Here is a 21562-nt window from a genome sequence, read left to right as displayed (position 1 = left end):
GTGCTAGATTGATTTCCAAATATCACACGACTGGCAGAGGCAATGGCACTGGTGGTTCTACAGGTGATGTTCTCTTTGAGTCAGTGCATATGCCCTGCAAATAATGTGGAATAAATTTTTATCAAGGATTTTGTTTACTTTGTCTCATGTATTTCCATGTGTTATTGCTGGACATCTTCATACACTGTTTACTTTCAGAAATGTTACTGCTTTTGGAAATAATTTCTTTTTTTCATATCAGATTATTACTTGTTTTTATTATTTATGCATCTTCTTTGCATTTTTGTTCTAAATTCCATACTTGTAGATTCTGACATTTCTGAGTTACAACCACATAGATGGTTCTGACTTAACATTGCTTGCCTAATATCTGTGTAAGTAAATATGTCACAAGTGATAGTAACTCTTTTTTCTTGTAGAAGTTGCTTGTGTTCACTAAAAGCATTACACCCTAAAGTATGACCTAAGCTTTTAGAATCAACAGTATAAATCTAAACAGTCCCATCTGCTGGAGAAACAGAGACTTGCTCGCTTTCCATTCTTTTTTTTTTTTAGTTCATATTTTCACGTTACAGAATGGAAAAATTCGAACGAGACTATAATCAGCTTTTGCAGTTCTTCAAAATCAAATGCTTTGTTGATATTTTATCATGAATGCTAATTCATATTGGGTACTGTTTGCCAATCAGCTTATATTGTTAATAGATTTAAAAGGGGAGTAATATCTGATTTGTTTAAAGTATCTAATATTTCAGTAGCTCACAGTTCTTTATTATTTTAACAGCAATTAATGTAACATTTTAATTATATATGAGGAAATACTGCCATTGGCTAACAGTTTTTAAAGTAGATTTTGGAATGTCTTCTATCACTTTTAAAGTTAACATCAATGATGTGCAAAAAATACCTCTGTTTATTCTTTTCATCTTTTTTTTTTATTTGGTTCTGCTTTGCCTTGGCTTATAAGTTCTGAGGGTCCAGGGTATGTTGTGGCATATTCATTCTGCTTCCTTTCTATAGCCTATTGTTTGTTGTACGTAGTTGTGAAATTAGATTTTTTGTGTATTTCATACTGGTTGTCATCTGCTAGATACCTTCTTTATAGCATGGTAGTTTAGGTCTATCTGGAAGTTGTCTAATTGTCTTATTTATATTTTACCTACTTCTGAAAAAAATCTTTTTTGCACATTTGAGTTAGAATTTATGAAATATAAGACACAACTGGGTTGTGTGCTACTAAACAATTAAAACAACTGGACATTTCATAGAGTTTTGTATAGCATTAACAGGTATATATATTTCCTTTTTTTGTTGGTGCATTATTTGTATATGTGTCATGGAAACACTAGAATTCTGGATCCTGTGCAAAAATGACTAAATCTCTGTTTTACGATTATTAGTATTTTGGGACTCAGTATTTTCAAACTGGCAGAGCCAAAACGACCACTAAAGCCAAGAAGAAAAGAAAGGAAGAAGGTTACAGCACAGAATTTATCAGATGGAGACATAAAACTATTAGTGAACATCATTAGAGCTTATGATATTCCAGTGAGAAAACCAGTGAGGTATGTTTAAATGCCTCTTTTCAGTAGGCATTTATCTATTTTCAAATTTATATTCTGGTGTGGACTGCTTTGGGGACATCTGAAGTAACTAATAATGAAATTCAGCATCATGTATTGTTTTGATCCCTGTGATAAAAACATATATAGATTTATGTTGTTGTTTAGTAATAAAGTACTGTTGTTTTGTAAACTTTTATCTATTGTTTATTGATACCTGCTAAATTCAGGAAATGTTTTACAAAAATTTATACTCATCTGCCTGAAGAAAAAAATGATTGGAAGATAGTTTACTGCTTCAACAACATTATAAGGCTGGTGATAACAGATGAATAGTACCTTAAAAAAGCCTACTAATTATACTCAATATTTAAATATAAAAAATAAGTATTAAAAAAATCCAGTTCTTCATTGTGAGACACTGTATTAGACTCTTCAGTGTAATCTCTTAGCCTTCTCCTTCATGAACTGTTTATTTATATCAGTCATTGAGACTAATTTGACTCTGACTGATTTTAAAGGTGACCATTACCTTCAGGCATATGAAGGCAATGCCTGCACTGCATGATGCTGTGTCATGTAGAGATACTTAAGTTTGTTCTGAACAATCTGGTTTAGTTCCACAAGCAAGGTATTAGCACAATGTTCTCTCTTTCCCTGAAAACAAATATACCTTGCTTTTAACTCAGTTATTTTCAGGCCAACTGATTATTGTGCATAGAGCATTGAGCACCTTCTACTCTTTTATCTATTTACTATAATACAGGTTCTGTTGGATTTCTGTAAATAAGTTCACACTGAAAAATAAGCAATTCATGTTAGAAACATCTTGCTGAAAAGGAAAGGAAGATGAAAGCTTCAGTTCATTGTCAGTATTACAAAAAATCCTAAAAACTCTGCCAATCTTTTTGCATTACACCATGTCTTATTTTGAGCTGCTTTCTCAGTTTTAAATAATATTCTTTTATAATCTCTACTTTGGTGTTATTACCAAAAATATTATGTGGAAATAAGTATACTTACATTTAGTTTTTCATTCATGGATTGCTGACTGTATAATACTCATATGGGTTTAATTTTGTCATAGAGGCCTTGCCCGGATGCCATAAAGTCTACATGGCTTGTGAATTTGTGGGGATTCCTCTTAAACTGAAAAATCTATAGCACATGGAGATTGTGCAGGGGAGGCAAAGAAAATCTGGGGTTTATGAAGTCTTCAGGAAAGTGAGCCTCCAGGCACAGAATACGCTATTGCAGCGAGGCTTACAAGAGCTACACACTCGCTACACACTCGCTAACTTTTCCCAGAATTCTTTTCTTGGTCTTTGACCAAATAAACATGTTTCCTAGGTTGAAGTCATGGCATAAAAATCTCAGAAGCATTTCCAAAATTTTGTATAGTTAATAGATGATGCGAGGGATTCATACTTAGTAATATGTTTTCTGTCTTTTCTTGTTGTTTGTTTTCTCTCCTAGCAAACTTCAGCAGCCATCTAGACATTCAAGGTCTTTTAATGAAATGTTTGCAGCCTCTCCTTCAGCTCAGAGCCCAGGCGAGAACATAGATTGGGTGTTCAACCAGGTATATTATAAAACTGACAGAATCATAACAGTCATTTGTTTATATGAAGTTGTGAGCGTTCCTTTTTTCCACAGACAGTAATATTTACCATTAAAAAGGAATCTTACTAGTGAGGTTGGCTTGCCCATTCCTTGAGCTCCAAAAAGATGGAATAAAGCTGGAAAAAGTTCAGAGAAAGGCAGTAGGATGTCAAAAATAGGGAACAGCTGCTGTACAATGACAATGGTAGGACTTTTCAACCAGAATGGCAATAACTGGGAGTAGGGGAGGAGGAGGAATGTGCTAGAGATGCACAATTATTAGTAATATGGAGAGGGTGGATAGAGATTGACTGTTTAGTGGCTTGCTTAGTACAGAGACTAGGGATCCTTAAATAAAGCTCAGAGGAGCAAGGTTCAAAACAAACAAAAGAAGGTGGTTCTTCATGCAGCAGTTAGTATGTGCCCAGGTAAGATGCTTACATGTACTGTGGACAGAAGAGATTTGCTTGCATTGAAGTGGGGATTGGGCAAGTATTTGGAAGAGGGATCCATCTGGAGTTACTAAATGCAAAAATCATTACAGGTTAGGAATGTCTTTCATCTGAAAATGGTTGAAGCTTGGAAGAGTCATAGGGGAAAATACCATATGTCTGCTCTGTTCTTACTCTTCTGGGTGCACATGCTTATAGCCATTTTTACAGCCTGAATTTTGGGCCCATTGCACTCTTGGCCATTCTTACAACTGATACTTAAGCTACTTTTTCTTGCTATGGAGAATGAAATTCATCATGCTTCTGAAGGAAGATGGATGTCCTTTGGTTTCTGTTTCTGTTTTTCTTATGATTTAACTTCAAAACTATATCTTTTTGAAATCTAGAAAAGATTCTGCCATATGAAATGCTCCATTAAGGTACTTTTAATCACATTAGGGGTTTGTTGTGTCTGGTTTAAAAGTTGCTTATCTGTAATAGATAGCATGAAGGGCTAGTTTCATACATAACCAGGACTGTAGCAGTAGGTGTCTTGGATTATAGATAAGGGGATACAAATGCACTTTTTTCCACTGGTGACTGGATCACATGTTCTGTTTTGGTTACTTTCTTTGATTAATTAGCCGGTAGCTTTCCCAGTCTTGAGGGGGAAAAAAAAGTGGGTGTATATGTATGTATTTTGAATACATATCACTTTTTGGAAATGCTAACATATAAAATAAATTTAAAAACTCATAAATGTTTAAAAGCCTGGAAGTGCAGAATTTTTAAGGTGCATTAAAGTGTTTTATTTCTGAGCTGGACCGGTCTGACCTCCACAAAGTATATTTTTATTCTTCTAAATACATTGTAAGTGTATAATTTAGTATGTTCTAACAGATTGTCTTTGAAGTCTATTTCCTTTGTTTTGATTGCGTTTTACAGGTTTTAGTCCGTCCTTTTGTTGAAGTTTCTTTTCAGCGAACTGTCTGCCGGACTACAACAGCAGAGGGTCCAAACCCGAACTGGAATGAGGAACTTGAGCTTCCATTTAGGTATGGCAAATTGAAACCAAATTATTTCCGAATAATAATAATTCAATTTGAGTGTGCAGGTATGTTCAAGTTTTCCTGTTTCGTTCAAATCATTTTTGTTTATTTAACCTTGCCAGAGCCCCTAATGGTGACTACAGCACCCACAGCTTGCAGTCAGTGAAGGATGAAGTGTTCATTAATCTTTTTGATGAAGTACTTTATGATGTTGGAGAGGTGAGTTCATACTAGAAGGACAGTGTTGATATATTAAAGCATTAGTTTCAAAAGGTTTAGTATCACATATATTACAGAATATTATGAAGTTTTTGAAGCTGACAGAGTAAGACTTCAGTGCAGTATCTTTCCTCCTCCCATGACAGTCGTCTTCTCTCTTTTACTGTGTTATATCTAATCAATACTGTAAGTTTGTTCTAGGGAACAGTCTTTGTAGTGTTAACCTTTGTCTGTAAAAAAAAAATAAGGCTGTACTATATAATCTGCTGCTAGAATTGAACATGTGTGTGCAGTCTGGCTTCCTGATATCTTTAATAATGTTGAAAATATTAATATTGAGAGGCAACATATAGCTCGTGGATAGTAATTTGAATTCTATTCTTCTTAAATGTTATCAGTATTTTTTCCCAAATTCTAGATGAATTATCCCAGTTGCTGTATTTCTGATTAACTACGTTTTTTATGCTCCATCTCATCCTGTTTTTTCAAGCTGCTTGGTTTAAAAAACATCTTTTGATTGTTTATATTAAATTTTTGGACATGGACAGAAATATCAGCACTCAATACTTTGAAAATGTCAGCCAGGAGTAAATAACGCACACATTTCACCAAGAGCAGAGTTTTACCATCAAAACATACATGGTATCTGATGAAGCAGAAGGAGGAAAGATCCAGCCTGAAACTCAGATGTCGCTCTAACATCTAGAGAAATCTCTTTTTTAACTTTAGCTGATGATACTAGATTTGGAAATCATTGAGAGGCAATACACGTGGAGACAATGCTTCCAATCAGTAGAGGTTAATTAGATTTTCATACAGTTTTAATTTCAAAAGGTCTTTGTAAATACTAATAAAACATTTCATTGGAAGATTAGCACTTAATGCACTTTGTCTGGGAAGACTCTAGTGGATTCGTTGTCAGGCTTTTTAGTTCTCCATCACTAGTTATACAGGAGTCAAATCCTGAAATTTAAGCACATTGTAGCATGGACTGTGACTTTTCTGTGTTCAGCATCTGGCAGGCTTGAAAAGCATGCAGAATAATCATTGCCTTATTACTAATTGATCTTATATTTATAGTAAATTAAAGATCAAAACAATACAGAATTTTTATTAATGCTTTGATGAAACCATTGGTTGAGTTAAAGGAAAAGAAGTTTTCTTATAAAGTTTTATATTAGGCTACTTTTCAATAGGACGATCATGAAAGAGGAAGTGGAATCCATACTCGTGTTGAGAGACACTGGCTGGGATGTGTTAAGGTTCCGTTTACTACCATATATTTTCAAGCAAGGGTAAGTTCAATAACACTTTATACACAATAACAGGTATTACAGAACATAATTATCGTGGGATTCAAGAAAGCACAGGGTTCTTTCCATTGTTGACAAATTTTGGACAGCATATGTCTGATCGGCACTAGTCTTCCTGCTTCTGCTAGATCACTCGTAACTATGATGTTTGCATTGACTTAAATAAGAGGCAAGTAGTAAGAAGACCTAGCCTTCTTTTTATAAATCCTTGGCCGTTCTATGCAGACGTCAGATAATGTGACTACCGTTATTATAGGTCAGCAAACAAAGAAGAGCAAGATCTTCTGCTGTTTGCAGGGAAGTGTTCTGACTGTAGAACTAGCGCATTGGGCACAAAATTCACCTGTGTCTGCTCACAGCCCTTTGCAGCTTAATGGGCAGACTTAAACACTTTAACAGATTGCTTACCAATAGATGGTAAAGGACAAAGTCTGTAATCCATCTTCAAGGATTAGCAATACCGAGGTCAACCTCTATTCTGCATACTTCTTGTTGGTATATCAGTCTTTCTGTCGTAAAAAGAGGCTAGCTACAAGATTCCTGTCAGATGCATTCCTGAATGCCTCTTTGAGGAGGTGTTGCAGTTAGTCTTTTCTGTTTGAGAGGCCCTAGGCAAAGTGTGAGTGCCTGCACCGTTCTTCCCAGCATTAGAGATATTTACTTATGAACAGTATTTCTTACTGAAGTTGAAAAAGTATGATTAGTTCAGCAGTTAGATCAAGGTGCATCTAGCAATTACATTTCAGCTGCAAATGAAGCATTTCTTCATCCTGTTTTACTATACCGCAGAAGAATTTGCGTGGTTTGTTTAGGGTCTTCTCATCAAAACTTAACTTTGTTCTTGATGAGTTACCCAGTGAGTCATTGGTCACCTGTTCATTTTGCACTGTAGATGTCCTTCCTGATATCAGTCATCTCAACCAGAATAGAAGACTCTGGCATTTATGGCTGATGCCTCACACACTGCCTATTTTAAACAGCATAAAATTTTGCCTAAAATGATGTTTGAATTCTGTCCAGATCAGGAGGTTAATCTACTCATTTTTCTCTTAAAGCTGTATACTCCTAGTGTTGAGACTTGCCCAAGCAAGCGTGGGGCAAGCCCTCTCTTTTCTGACAGGTCCTCTCAGAAAGACGTTATCTTCTGTTTGTGACAGGAGAGGGAGGTACAAAGGTCTGGTGAGTCTATCATAGCACCCTTCCGTGGGAGAGCTGACTGAATGGGCCCAGTTCCAAATGCACTCAAGCAGTATCAGCAGCTTTTGTGTGGAAGGTGTCCATCTGTGAGATGCCTGAGCATTGTTATGCTTCACTCAAGCATTAGGTTCCTCCTAAGGCCTGTAGGTGTGGTGCTCCCTTCAGGAAGGTAGTCCTGCAGCCTGTGTTTTGCCAGCATCTCTGAGTCATTATTCCAGGTAAATAGTGCCTTTGTGGAGACTGCTGCTTAGAGTTTCCCACAGTCTGAAGATACATACAGAAAAGCACTTGAATGCAGAACAATTACTCACCTGTAAATATCCTTTGAGAAGTGTTTGCATGTATGTACTTTCATAACTTGCTGTCCTCTCGTCTCCTGCTCCAGTAGCTCTGAAAGACTTTCAAAATTTAAAGACGGGAATAAAGTCTGTTTGTGGGGAAAGATTCTGTGGATAAGTGCTTTTTGTGACTAGAGCATCATTGTGATAGTACACATTACCCTTCCTGCTTGATGTTAGTCTTCAAAAATTGCTGTTTTGTTTCTTTCAAAGTACTCGTTCTATGTGAACCTACAGTGTACGTATGTATGAAAAAAATGCATGTTTCAAAAAAAATGGTGAAAGGCTTATATTCTTTCTTCCTCCAAGAACTAGTGTCTATGATTTCCATTACGTTAAATATTAGTGTTCATAATAAGCAGAAGTCTGAAATCCTGTTGCAAATAACTTAATTTTAACAGTGAAATGTCTCATGTTTTCTCCACGGTTAATTAGTGTATGTGCCATATTATCTGATACTATTGTTTTGTAGCTCAGAGTAAGATAGAAATCAAAGCAATAAAATGAGAGATTTGAATATACATAATAAATGTATTTGAGAAGGAAGTTTTGCTTTTTTGCTTTTTATGAGAATTGTTATTCTTGGTTATGGCTGGTTGATATGTACAGATTAGTATTTGTCTGTATGTATTATAGATTGATGGTACATTTAAGGTGAATATTCCTCCAGTCCTCCTTGGCTACAGCAAAGAAAAGAACCTGGGAAATGACCGAGGTTACGATTCTGTGCGAAACCTCAGCGAGGGCTCGTATATAACACTGTTTATTACCATTGAACCACAGCTCATTCCTGGAGAGTCAGTCAGAGAAAAGGTAACTGATCAGTAACTGACCTTCCTGATTTTTGCTTCCAGTGGTACAGTTCATGAGATGCATATAAACGGGTATGTGTAGTGTCCTGGAGGACATGAATGCAAATACTGTGTGTTCTAATTGAAGAGTTTTTAGCTCAGTTCAGTTGAATTGGATTTGATTTGCTAATATTTTAACCAGCCACAGGTAAATGCTGAAATGCAGAGTTTTTATCACTTTTTTGTACCTTTTTGATATTTCAAGAGTAATAATACAAGTTTATTTTTAATCTAAGCTGCATTCTTCACTTCTTACTGGTCTTGAACAGACTTTTAAGTTTTGAGGTTTTAAAAATACTATTAAAACTGCTCAAGATAAGCCAGGCTTGAGATGTTGCTGGTAGTGGACTTGGATTAATTTTTTTGTGATATAAGTATAATTTTATAGAATAGAGATCTCTGCTTTCTCCCATGTGTATATAATGTAATGACATTTTTAAAAAACTAGTCTGTGATTCGTTAGTCATAATTTCAGCTGTGTCGCTGACCTGTGATTGAACATTAAGTTACATGGACATTTAAAGCATGAGGAATAACTTTTATCAGTTATCTGGTTCTAATGCTCATTGAAAGCAAATTTGCTTTCATTATCTGTGAGCATATAATTTTCCCATTTATTTCCATCATCGTAATTCTATTAAAAAGTATTCATGTGAGTATTTATGAACAGTGGATGAAGAGAAGATGGACAGTGCAAACATAGAAAATTCAGCACTTTCTTGTTCCTGTGTTTGTACTGTTCAATTATAGTATTTATTATTGCTTCATGAGTGCTGCCAGATCTTGAAGATAATTACTTCTAAAAAGCAGCTGTTATATTTTTCAATTCTTTTGCTAAACCCAGAAGTGTCTTGCACTAACAGCAGTAATACATAGTTCAAACACATACACCTCTTGCATTTTTATGCAACATCATGCAATGATTCTGAGATCCAGCCCGTTTTCAGTCCACCTCACTGTCTGCTCGTTTGACATTGCCCATTGGACCTGGCCTGTGAGTCTTTCAACTTCAGGATAGGAAATCATCAGAATTAGTGCTTGTTGATGACTTTATATGAAGTGAGTGAAATTCATTTCCCAACGGACAGATAACAGTATCACATACCACAAACCAGAGTGGTGCTAGTCTGGAACAAGATCAATCTCAGCAGGGAAGACAAATACGAATCACACTCTGGCATTCTCTCCAGATCAATAAGATTAGTAAGAGAGGTCATTTTCTGGAACTACTTGCCAGCACCATCCTCATGAGTGTTGAATTACTGAACTGATTTATGGACAGAGCTCATATACCACATCAGAAAGAAGCCTACCATGTTGCAGTTGTAGATCACATTTTTTCATATAGATCTGTGTTTAAGTGTATTCTTTTCATGTTCTTTCATAATCTTGTCCTAGAGACATTAAATGCTGTGTCTTTGCTACTTGTAAACAAGCCTTGTTTTTTGCCTTGTTTAGATTTCTTATCGTAGAAAGTGTTCAGAGTAAAATGACAAAAAAACTAAATATTTTTTCTGTCCTTTGTTACTCTTCCTGCCGTTCCTGCTTTACTTAATCATTTGAAATACATGTATACGGTTTCAGCACACTAAGCATAATTTTTAGTTGAATTTTACAACATCTTTTTTTTTTCTTTACCATTTTTTTTTCTTTCTTGCTGTCCTGCCTGAATTTCTATATAGATGAATGAAATGCTTAAGAAGGTACAAGATTTATAATTTAAATCGAGATATTCTTGCTGTTCACTGTTTAAGATTAATTTGGTTTTGAGCCATCCAGAAATCTGCTTGTACTTTGAATGTAACATTTGATTCTGGCATATTAGTTGATTTATCAGTAATATTTGCAGTGAATTACTAAAATAAAAATTAAAAAATGCTGGAGGCTGCATATTTCAGCCATTAATTATAGTTGAGAAGAATCAATACCATTTGCCTTCTTTGTGGAGGTCTTGCTACAGGGCATTGCCCAGCATTTCCACCACTGGTTGATTTGAGAAAAAGCATAACAAAAGATGAAATGGTTTATTTTGAACCAAAATATTATGAAGGATAAGCTTTAATTCTCAGCAACACTAGAAATGTACAACGGAGTCTAAGTAGATATAAAACTACTTTGACTGATTTTTAAGATCTTTAAAAGATGATATCCTGGGTGACAAAGAGCAAGTAATTGTCATCATTACATAATTAGATGTGTGCTTTTGAGTCCTATATTTGCTTCTGGAAAATCTCCTATAAATTCACACCATGTATGTTAGAGAAGTCTGACGTACAAGAATTCATCTACAAATGTCTTTGGCCTTCTCTGCAAATATTTTTGGCATTGTCCAGGTTTGTCCCAGTATGATATATATAAAAATTATTGGGATTTTGTGCTTAACTCCAATTGTAGTTTTAATAGAGTGACTGTTATGTGAATAGCATGTAAGATCAGTCTTCTGGTACTTGATCATAACTGTTCACCTTTAAATTAATAGGTGATATTATCCCTGCAGTTTTACTTTGGCTTAACTTTCACTGCATTTTCAGTGCTTTAATAAAGCCAGCTATAGGTACAGGTCATTATGTGTGTTCGTAAGTAAACACAAATTACCTGATTCTCCATTAGCTAGACCTTTCATATCTGTCTATGAGCCAAAGTATATACTATAGGGAAATTTCAAAATGCTATTGGGAAATAATTTTATACTCATTTTATATGCTTCTGTAAATGGCGAAATAAGGCAAAACATAGTGAATAGTTAAACCCAAATTATAAATAAGACTATTTTCATATAAATTCTACTGTCTTTGAAGTTTGATACCCAAGAAGATGAGAAGTTGCTCCAAGCAGCAGAAAAGTATGAAGCTGAATGTACATCAAAGTTTCCAAGCCGCCGATGCCTAACAACTGTAATTGACCTCAGTGGGAAATCAGTTTTTATTACCAGATATATCAAACCTCTGAATCCACCACAGGAGCTTCTTGATGCCCACCCAAATAGTTCTCAAACAGCAGCAGTAAGTACTTAGAAAAGATAACTAAGTTATCTTAATGATATCGTGGGATATAGATTTCAGAATGTGTGTGTGTTTGTGTGCATGTGTGCATGAATACTCACATAGGCACGTAAAGTTTATGCATACTGTATAGCTAAGCTTTTAGTGAATATGTGATGCACAGTAAGCATATCCATAATGATGCTGAAAAAGGGTATTTGTCTCTACTTCCATCCTGAAGAAATAGGTAAATTAATGTGTATTGTCCTTTTAAAAGACAAAGAATTATGCAAAACCTCAATAGCAGTAAATCCTATCAATCTGTGATATAAGTTCCCAACTGAGCTAGCTGTTACAGTAATGAGGTCAGTCAGTGTTTTGTCCATGACTTCTGTGGAAACAGCACTATGTTTCAGATCTAGTGTAATTATCTATTATTAACTAGCTGTGTAGTGAGTTGGAGGAGTGACTTGCTCTGTTTTGTTTTCTTGCAGGAATTAGTGGCCCGATATGTTGCTTTGATTCCTTTTTTACCAGATAGTGTGTCATTTGCTGGAATTTGTGACTTGTGGAGTACATCAGATGTAAGTAACATAACAGAAGTTCCTGATCCTTTTGCTTGTGATGTAGCATCGAAGTAGCCCTGCTTTTGGGAGTTTGCGGATTAGACTACGTGAGCTCTTGAGGTCCCTTCTGACCGAAATTATTCTGAGATTCTCTGACGGTGAGGACTACTTTTCTTTCTAAACAATTTATTTCAAAGAATGTGTTATTTCTTTATCTGAGGACCAGTGCTTGAGAAAAGTCGTTCATCCTGATACAGGTATGCCAAAATTTTAATCTTTGATAGGTTGCAATTGACCAATTGCTAAGAATACCTAAGGTTTTAAGCTGTTCCTGTTTTTTCACTTAAAAAACAATCAAAATGTCTTGTCAAGCTCAGGTAAGAGGATGCTGACTGATGATGGGAGGCTTTAAAGCTAGCCTTAAAGTGGATCACTGTAGTTCCAAAGAACTATGGAAAAAACCACTGCATTTAATGTCAGCAATAATGGGAGATTTAGCATTCTCCATCATATACAAGTAAATCCTGGCATCTGTAGAATGACAGCAGGTATAAGTTAATCATAGGTGGTGTTTTTACCGTTTCAACACTTTTCTGCAAAATTTAGAATAACTCAGAAGACAAAAAAACTGTTTTGTTTCAGAAGTGTTAGGAAAGAGTATTAGATTTGGTAAGTAGGAGACAGAACTGATAACTACATAGCAAGACATTTTTTTTGTATCTCAATTAGCAATTTCTTGATCTTCTGGCGGGAGACGAGGAAGAACATGCCGTGCTCTTGTGTAATTATTTTCTTGGTATGGGGAAAAAGGCCTGGCTTATAATCGGAAATGCTATTCCTGAGGTAAGAGGATATTTTCGTTTAGTCTGAATATTAATTTTTATGCTGTGGTGTTTGGGTCTCACCAAGGGATAGAATTGTCTCATGTCTCATGTCGGCATGTTCTTCTTGGTGCTGCTGGAACCTCATTTTGTCAGGGAATGAAAAAACAGATTGAAAGCATATCTGAGTATAAATATAGTCTCTTTTTGTTCCTGAGCCTTTGCTTCCACTCTGAATGTAGTAGCAGCTGTGGTCCTCATAGTACAATATCAAGCATCTGTAAACCTTCTTTGTACTTCGGCTACTGTGAATGATTTGTTGAGGACGAAGGCAGTGGAGAGAGTCTGTTCAAGGCCTCTCAGTCGTGAAGAGACAATCTGTGACAGAGTAGGGGTGGGACTGGATAAAGGGAAGGTAGCAGAGTAGGATTTAAGTGCTTTCCAAGGATTCTTGCTGGCACGTACACACCTCCATCCAGCTGATAGGAAAGCTGCAGCAGAAGTAAAGAGCTGTTCAGTTAAGAAGAAATAGTGTATTTTTTTCAGGCTCAAATGGTCAATCTTTGTTGTCTGTAACACAGGCAGATTAGGCAGTCTCCTTTGCCTTAGGCTGTGTACCTTGTTTTTGCTGTGAGGCCAGTGGCAGCAGTCTGGCTAAGGCTGGCTAAGAACTAAAACATGGAGGTTCTTTTGCCCATTAGGAGATGCATTTTTCTCAGTGAAACACTCAATGTCCAAGTAACCACGACTGCTCTTTTGAAAGACATGGCAAGACTGTGCCTAATGTTAGTTTCCATCACTAGTATTTCAAATTACCAAGCACTTTTGAAAGTTTTGCTGAACAGCGTTTTGGGAAGAATCTTTTTTAGACTTGTTTCTTTAGCACATTCTCAGATACTGCAGCATCAGGGACAGGTACTCAGTTACATTCCTTCTTGTCCAAATACGATGTTGATGGTAGTCCTTAATAAAGCATTCAATTTATGCATGCTGTAAGGAAGGGGGTTATTCCAGGTATTTCAAGGTGAGGAAGAGCAAAAAAGCCATGCTGAGTATTGCAGGCCAGTCCCTCAAGCTATTATTGGATGCACCAAATTCCAGGAGGGTGGGAAAGGGGAAGGATGGATAAATATGTATGACATGCAGCTTGCCATAGAGCTGTCGTACTAAGTGGGTAGGTACTAAGCACTTCTTACATATAGACAGAAGTTTTTAATCTTTCATATTTTTGTGTGGGGATGAGACATACCTAAATTTTTTTCTACAAAAGAAATTAGCAACATGATCTTATTTCATTAAAAGTGTTATGTTTAATTGTATTTTTCCTAACATAAAACTATTTTTTCTGCTAAGGGAATGAAGGAGTCTCCTGAAAATTAGTGATTATTTATTATATAATACCATATATATATATATATAAGCAAGTTTAGTTTGAGCCATAAATTAGCACTTGCTTGTATAGTGGCTGCTGATCAAAAACTATTATCCTCTCCCCTGTTTTCACATACATTTTGAGCATTCATATATATGGAATTTCACATCAATTCTTAGCTGAACTAAGATCACTTGTAGAATTGTATTTTAAGAATGGCTCGGGGCTGTGTACTTCTAACATTTCTCTGCCACATAAAGGAGACACAGAGCACTTAATATTCTGTGGGTGTCAGGTTGATTGAATTGTAATAATCTGTAAATTCTTCGAACTAGTTTGCCGAAAGAAAAATACTATTAATCTCAACAGTAAAACTTTAAAACTTCAAACAGTACAAAGCATACTATCTTTGAAGCCAGTTTTAAAACATCTTTCTCATATTTTTTCTTCCTAGGGAGCAACTGCATATGTATTAACTTTGGAGCAAAATCAGTATGCAATTTGGAATCCCAGTACTGGATGTTTTTATGGGCAGTTTGATACTTTCTGCCCATTACAAAATGTGTACTGTCTGATCAGCTGTGATAACGTAAGAGCTTCCAGTCTTTTCATATTTCTATACACACAAGAGTTGAAACTTGATGTTTTTCTTCATCTCCTATATCATGAGTTTGTGTATTAGTGTAACTACATCTGTGCTAAGTCATGGCATTAGTGATTTTATTTGATTTTAATTAGGTTTTTCAGCCACCTGAAGTTAGCTAAGTAGTTAAAATACAGAATATTTTTTTATCAGTATTTAGGCAGATCATAACATCCTTTTATATAATTTTCATTACAGGGCTTTACTTAACCTGAAGTTTCTTGAAAGCAGCATGTTTTTACTTTGCAACTTGTATGTCCTAAGAGTATGTTCAGTTTAGCACTTCTTATTAGTAACTTGGCAAAGCTAATATTTTGCAGGTGAACTGTAGCTGAAAAAGGTAAAGCATATTGGAAAGAGTCATTTGAATGGCATACATAATGGTGGGCACAGTCTTCAATGGTCCAGTGTACAAAAGCAGGCAAAACACAGATCTGGCACTACAAGGCAGAACAACTGCATTGATCTTCTGTCTGGCATCAAGTTCTCCTGTTTATCTTTATTTGCTATAAAACAAAACAAGTAATATTAATGCATGTTCACAGGATATTAATATTTCTAGTGTGGCTGGCTCAAGTAAGAGCCCTCTGAAAGAAGGCAGTGGGGGACAGGGGAGAGAAGCCAGCTTCTCAGTAAGAGCTGCTGAGCTTGGAGCTGGACGTGATCCGAAGGATCACTACAAGATCGCTACAAGAATGAGGCAGAGCTGAGCTTTTTTTTTGAGGCACCTGGACAGTTTGATGCCAGTATAATTCCTTGCGTTGGCTGGAAGCAGAGACTCACAGCTTTCAAGGACACAAGCAAGCCTACAATAGCCAGGAAGAGAGATATGTGAATGTCTGAAATTGGGGAAACAAAATGTGAGTTAAAAAAAACCCTAAGTTTTATTTGGGGGGAAAAAAAAGAAGAATTAGATATTGACTCCAACAGCTTGCCAGTCAATTTTGGGGGAGCGCACTATAAGGAGACAATAGGGGTGACTCAGGGTTCCATCTCACATGTAGCAAACATTTGTTTTTATTTACTGTATCAAAAGCATACCAGGAGAAGTTCTTTGAAGTGTCATGTGTTACATATATATGTCATTTTGATCTCCTCTGTTTTTATTCTAAACAAAAAATGATGACTTTAGAGGATAATTTAATATGCTAAAGCGTATTTATTTTAAAAGTGTCAGTTATATTCTTCAGTGAAAGTGTTTTGGGGATTGGTTGTGTTGGTTTTTTTAAAGTGGTACTAAACCGGTACAGTTAAGAAAAATCTAACTTCATTGTAACTGCTGGAAGAAACAGCTAAGGCCTTCAGCACTGAAGTCTTAATCATCTAATCTGGAACTATAGAGCTCTACAAAAACTTTCAAGATAACCAACTCCAATCTACAAGTGACTGATGAGGCATGCAGTCAGCAGAGAAATATGACTTCGTATCCAACAAGAAAAAACCCTTAAACTATACTGTGTCATATACGCCGTATCCAGAACCAGCATTTACAAAAGATTACGTGTGATTTGTCCATATATTTTGCTTCTGTAGCAGGAGTTATTTAAAGACTGTTTTGAACAAGAAATCAACAGTGTGTGTATACTTCAGACTGGGATCAAACACAGACCAAACTGCAAGTCTACAAAGAAGTGGAGTGCAAGGCATCGGTTCTCCTTGAGGATCAAATATTAATCAGAGGTGTGTGTGTTTGCACTGTCTACATTCTGCATCATAAACTTGTAATAGCAGTGTTGCTGACGTGCAGCAGTCTGCCAGGAGTCACATCGCAGCTGCACTGGGCTGAGCTGTTGCAAGAATTTCATCAGAGTTCAGAAAAGACTGTTGTGTAGTAATCCAAAGGAGGGGAAATGCAGCTCAGGACAGCGGAAGCAACTCTGCAGTATACTGTAACCCAACATCATGTAATGCAAAAGTGATGGTAAAGCTGCTGAAAGAAGAAAAACCGTGATGCTACACCATAGATCAAGTGTTGAAAAAAGCAGTACTGAGAAAAACAGCTATTCAGCAGGAAGAGACACCAACTACAGAAAGTAATTCCTGTTCGTACAGTCCTCTCTCCCTGAATCCATACTCAGATGCACGAGACGGGATAGACCAGCACTGTCCCCTTTGTGAGAGTGCCAAAGTTGCATGTCCACTGTGATATGGTTGTCTTGTTTCATATGAACTCATACTGGTGATTCCTACAGCAGATCAAGGTTATATAGCATTTTATTTCTGTGTACTTAGAATGTGTTCCATAGCTGTGATTTTTTGCTAAACTTCCTTTTAGATCTGGTTTAATATTCAAGAATATGATTCCCCAGTAAGGATAAATTTTGACATCAGCAAACCAAAGCTGTGGAAGTCTTTCTTTTCAAGAAGCTTACCATACCCTGGCCTCTGCAGTGTTCAGGTATTTATGCATCTATTACCAACTTAATTTGAGGGGGATGGGAGATCACAGACTTCATATAGAGAAACAGAGAGACTAAGTTCCATGGACTTCTGTGATTAAGTATATTTTACAATATCTTAATATATGAAGTATATTTTACAAAATGTTTTACAAAAAAATTAAAGGATGAAAGCAGAAATATTGTGAAATACTGAGTTTTACACAAAATGAATGTGCATCTGTTGTCCTCAAAATGTCCATATAAGATCTGAGGACAACAGCATAGTGGGACAAATCTTTAACAGAACCATATCCAAAAAGTAGCTTGATGCTGTAACCTTTGTCTATCAGCTGTGAAGGCATCATTTCAATCTGTGCACGTCTTAGTAAGCAAGCACAAATTTCTCTACCATTAATCGAATGTATAAAAAACAATTGAAGCTTACTGCAAAAAAATGGAGTGTTACACACATTAGCTCCTAATGTTTGTGTTTTGTTTCATGTACTAAGTCATAGATTGTTTTGACATAATTGTGAACTCATTTATGTACTATGAAGGCAATACCTCCTGAAGTTACATTGTTGTACAGCTAGAAGAGATTGTACTTTTTAATATTAAAATGTCTTATATATTACTAGCCTGAAGAATTAATTTATCAGCATTCGGACAAGGCAGCCGTGGTGGGACTACAGGGCAGGTAATTCTACCTCCAAAACAAATACTGTCAAAATTTTAAAAAGCCTGATCACTAGAAGTGGAGCACCTTTTTACATTCCTCAAGCATAGTCACACGAAGGTCCTAAGAATCTACTTTGAGCACTAGGAATTAACAGTGGTCTAAATCAGAGACTCTAGTTTGCAGGGTCTTTTTTCATGCTCTTTAATGCAGGTTGCCAGCAGGAAAAAGAAACCGAACAAGGGTTGTTGTAGAATTTCCTAATAAGCCAAAATGCATTAGGGGCAGAAAGGAAGGAGGGAATAGACTAAAAATTGGTGTAAACCCCTGGACTCCCCTGCTTGTGCTAAACATGTGGACATAGCATAGCATATGGCTATGCTGGCACTGCTTTTCTGAACATTTAGGTATTGGTGAGTTTAACCTACTGGGGTCATTTGTATTCCCCATAATCTGTAGTAAGTGGGTCAAGGGAGATCATTTCAACTGTCCAGTAAATACTAGTATTGTAATAATAGGTGCATTTTATTGCAGGATTGAAAAAATATTAAAAGAGAAGATTATGGAATGGAGACCAAGGCATCTAACTCGTTGGAACAGATACTGTACCTCTACCCTACGTCACTTTCTGCCTCTGCTGGAACACAACCAAGGCAAAGATGTAGAAGACGACCACCAGGCAGAATTGCAAAAACAGCTAGGAGATTACAGGGTACAGTTGTGAAAATGTGGCCTGTGCTGTGAAACTAGTGCATGAAAATAGCAGAGCCTAAGGGGCCTAAATCACTAGTATTTGCTTTTGATATCATTACACCAATGTATAGAACCCTGTTATAGGCTCATTCCTCTACTACCAGAAGTCTTGAGAGCCTGTATAGTAAAGGTCAATCGGTATTAGGATCACAAAGTGAAGTAGTGATGATCCATTCTGTTTTGTTCAAAAGTGTTGGGAGAGAAACTTTCTGCTGAGTGCAAAGATGAATTGGCAGCACTGTTCTTTTGTTACTGCTGTACCACAACAGTCACTGCCTATATACTACATAAATACAAGTGCAGTTTTCTAACACAGGGAGCTTATGGGCTGACTGGTGCATTTGCTCTCAAGCACAATCAGTAAGCACCTTGCACTAGTACTGAGCAGTGCTGCCAACACAGCAATGCACTTTGCTTCACCCTACAGTTGAACAGCTACTTTTTTCCTTTAAATAAAAGGGAAGAAAATTTACTTAAGTATTCACTGGAGCTACAACTGTACCCTGCGTTCTTCCTCTGGGCTGTTCTAAAGGTTAGGTACATCTGCTCTTTCCATAAAACACAAGCAGTGACAATACTGTATGCTAATAATTTTGAAAGCAAGTTCAGGTTTCAGTTCCTGTTGGACCTGGAATGTATTATAGGCAAATGTCTGCCACCTCGGACCCCCCAGACAGTGCAGATAAATACAGGAACACAAACTGCAACCAGTTAAGAGGCAGAAAAGACACAAGGCTATGCTGTATGTGTTCAGTAATACAACTTTATTCTAGTGGCATCATCTTCACTTTGAAATTTACCCACACTAGAGAATAAAAATGGCAGAAACCTGCCTGGAGTACCTAAAGTAGTATTTAAATATGGGCTGGTTTTTTTCTGCTTCTCCACCAAGCAGCTCTAGAAAAGATGAACTTAAATGATTTATTTGTTCAGGTGACTTTACCTTTTATTATTGCTTCATGTGTTTCCCCCCCCCCCCCCTTCTCTCTTTCTCCTAGGTCTCTGGATTTCCTATTCATATGCCATTTTCTGAAGTTGGACCTTTAGTAGAAGCTGTACACAGCACTGGAGTTCATACCATTGATGTTGCAAATGTTGAATTTGCTCTAGCTGTTTATGTTCACGCTTATCCCCAAAATGTTCTCTCTGTCTGGATTTACGTTGCTTCACTTATACGAAATCGGTAGAATAGACTAGTCAGAGACCTCTCGGGAAACTTGCTTATGTAGGGGTAAATATAACAAGTTTCTCACACTATTGATTCGAGCTACACCCTGTACTTCAAATTCTCACTAGATTTTGACTTTCAGTAGCTGCATAAACATTAGCTTAATTCACTCTACAACTGCTGAAGATAGCACTACTTACTACAGCTAAGGAAGAGACTGACAGCTTAAAATTCCAGTCCTAGTAGTTGAGTTTTATATGGTATTCCCAGTGTAATGCAGTGGGGCATCATGCTCTTGAAAGCATTACATGCCCACATGTAGTTACACTGCAGAGTAAGATGGTAGAAATTGGCCTTCTCAATTCTCAGGTGAAACTTTATTCCTGGAATCATGCCTTGAAGATTGAATTCTTAGCTATGCCATTTAGTTAACTTTACTACATCTACAGACCTTCTTCTCTTTTAAAGACACTATCATTCAGTTATAATACAAATAATTACAGTTATCTGAGTTCCTGAGTAAAGGCCAGGACTATTTATCCATGAATAAATTCCATGTACCAAAGAAAGAGCCATCAATGCAGATCAGACTTCCTTTTTTTTTTTAAGGAGGGTCTGTCTTCTGCTATTTTGTATTTAGTGACTGTGTAATAGCAGTGCTATGTAGAGGTAGTAAGATGACATTTTCTGAAATTTATATTTATAATAAAATATTTGTAATAAAATCTAAGTGAAACTCTCGTTTGTTTACTTAGAGTGTGAAATCTTTAGCTGCAACTTACTGTAATAAAAATTATAAAGTGGTTTACTAAAAAAATCAGATCAGTAGATAGAGTCAGTAGTGGTGATAACTGTTAATAATGATACAAATACATATTTTTTGCCTTCAGTTGCCTTGCTAATTCAACTCACCATCACTGTATCATGGAAGAGTTTAACTTGGGGGAGATGTTCCTCAGAACGTATCAAGCACAGAAATTAAGATTTTTGTTGAGTTTAACTCCAGACTAGGTTCATTCCACTTAATGAGTAGTAGACACATAAAGCCTTTAGAGCCTTGGGTTGCTACACGTTCCCTATGTAAACAACAGAGAAGCACCTCTAGAGGACTGTTACCAAGCAAAAAGGAAAGGCCACACAGTTATCTCATGAGCCTTTGCTGGACAGTATCCTGTCATCTCTGACATCTGCTGAGTTTAGGTCAGGTCCCCTTTGGAAAAGAGAGAGGCTGAAACAGTGCAAGCAAACAGAATCTTCTGCAACTCATTCAGGCCTCAGCCTTGTGGCTACAAATCTGCTCAGAAAACACAATACCTAGCAGCAAGGAGAAGAACTATCAGCTGTGCTGTTTTTGCCTCTGAAACAAGAGTTCAGGAACCAGGACATCATACACAAGGAGGTCCAGTCTCTACCTGTTGCTCACCAGTTGGCTTCAGTCAACAGCACAAGCAGCCATATAACAGCTCTAACTTCTGGGCACAAAAGTAAATTTAATGCAGCCCACTTCTTGGAAACAACAGTTGCTGGAATAGTATCCTTTATACCTCTCCTGTAGACTTTGATTAGAGTGCTGTACCTATGTGCTTCTACCTCACATTCAGCTGTTAATCATGAACAGCCAACTCTGCATGACCTGGAA

At 36.6% G+C, this 21562-nt stretch overlaps 1 protein-coding gene across 4 annotated transcripts in view; it reads left to right on the top strand.

Annotated features, from left to right (window-relative positions):
• Positions 1 to 20664, top strand: part of CC2D2A (coiled-coil and C2 domain containing 2A) — a 64486-nt gene extending 43822 nt beyond the window's left edge. For all 4 annotated transcript variants that reach the window (XM_026121945.2, XM_026121944.2, XM_064511415.1 and 1 more), the window contains 14 exons: positions 1401 to 1565; positions 3039 to 3144; positions 4541 to 4650; positions 4767 to 4863; positions 6060 to 6158; positions 8348 to 8524; positions 11361 to 11564; positions 12038 to 12127; positions 12839 to 12952; positions 14757 to 14891; positions 17221 to 17343; positions 17965 to 18023; positions 18537 to 18714; positions 19754 to 20664. In XM_026121945.2, the coding sequence (XP_025977730.2) occupies positions 1401 to 1565; positions 3039 to 3144; positions 4541 to 4650; positions 4767 to 4863; positions 6060 to 6158; positions 8348 to 8524; positions 11361 to 11564; positions 12038 to 12127; positions 12839 to 12952; positions 14757 to 14891; positions 17221 to 17343; positions 17965 to 18023; positions 18537 to 18714; positions 19754 to 19942 (1846 nt within the window). In that variant the 3' untranslated portion in view covers positions 19943 to 20664. The remainder of the gene's footprint in view (positions 1 to 1400; positions 1566 to 3038; positions 3145 to 4540; positions 4651 to 4766; positions 4864 to 6059; positions 6159 to 8347; positions 8525 to 11360; positions 11565 to 12037; positions 12128 to 12838; positions 12953 to 14756; positions 14892 to 17220; positions 17344 to 17964; positions 18024 to 18536; positions 18715 to 19753) is intronic.
• Positions 20665 to 21562: the final 898 nt, after the last annotated feature.

Source organism: Dromaius novaehollandiae, chromosome 4, assembly GCF_036370855.1.
Source record: "Dromaius novaehollandiae isolate bDroNov1 chromosome 4, bDroNov1.hap1, whole genome shotgun sequence".
Lineage (NCBI taxonomy): Eukaryota > Metazoa > Chordata > Aves > Casuariiformes > Dromaiidae > Dromaius > Dromaius novaehollandiae.
This window is presented reverse-complemented; position numbering and strand designations above follow the sequence as displayed.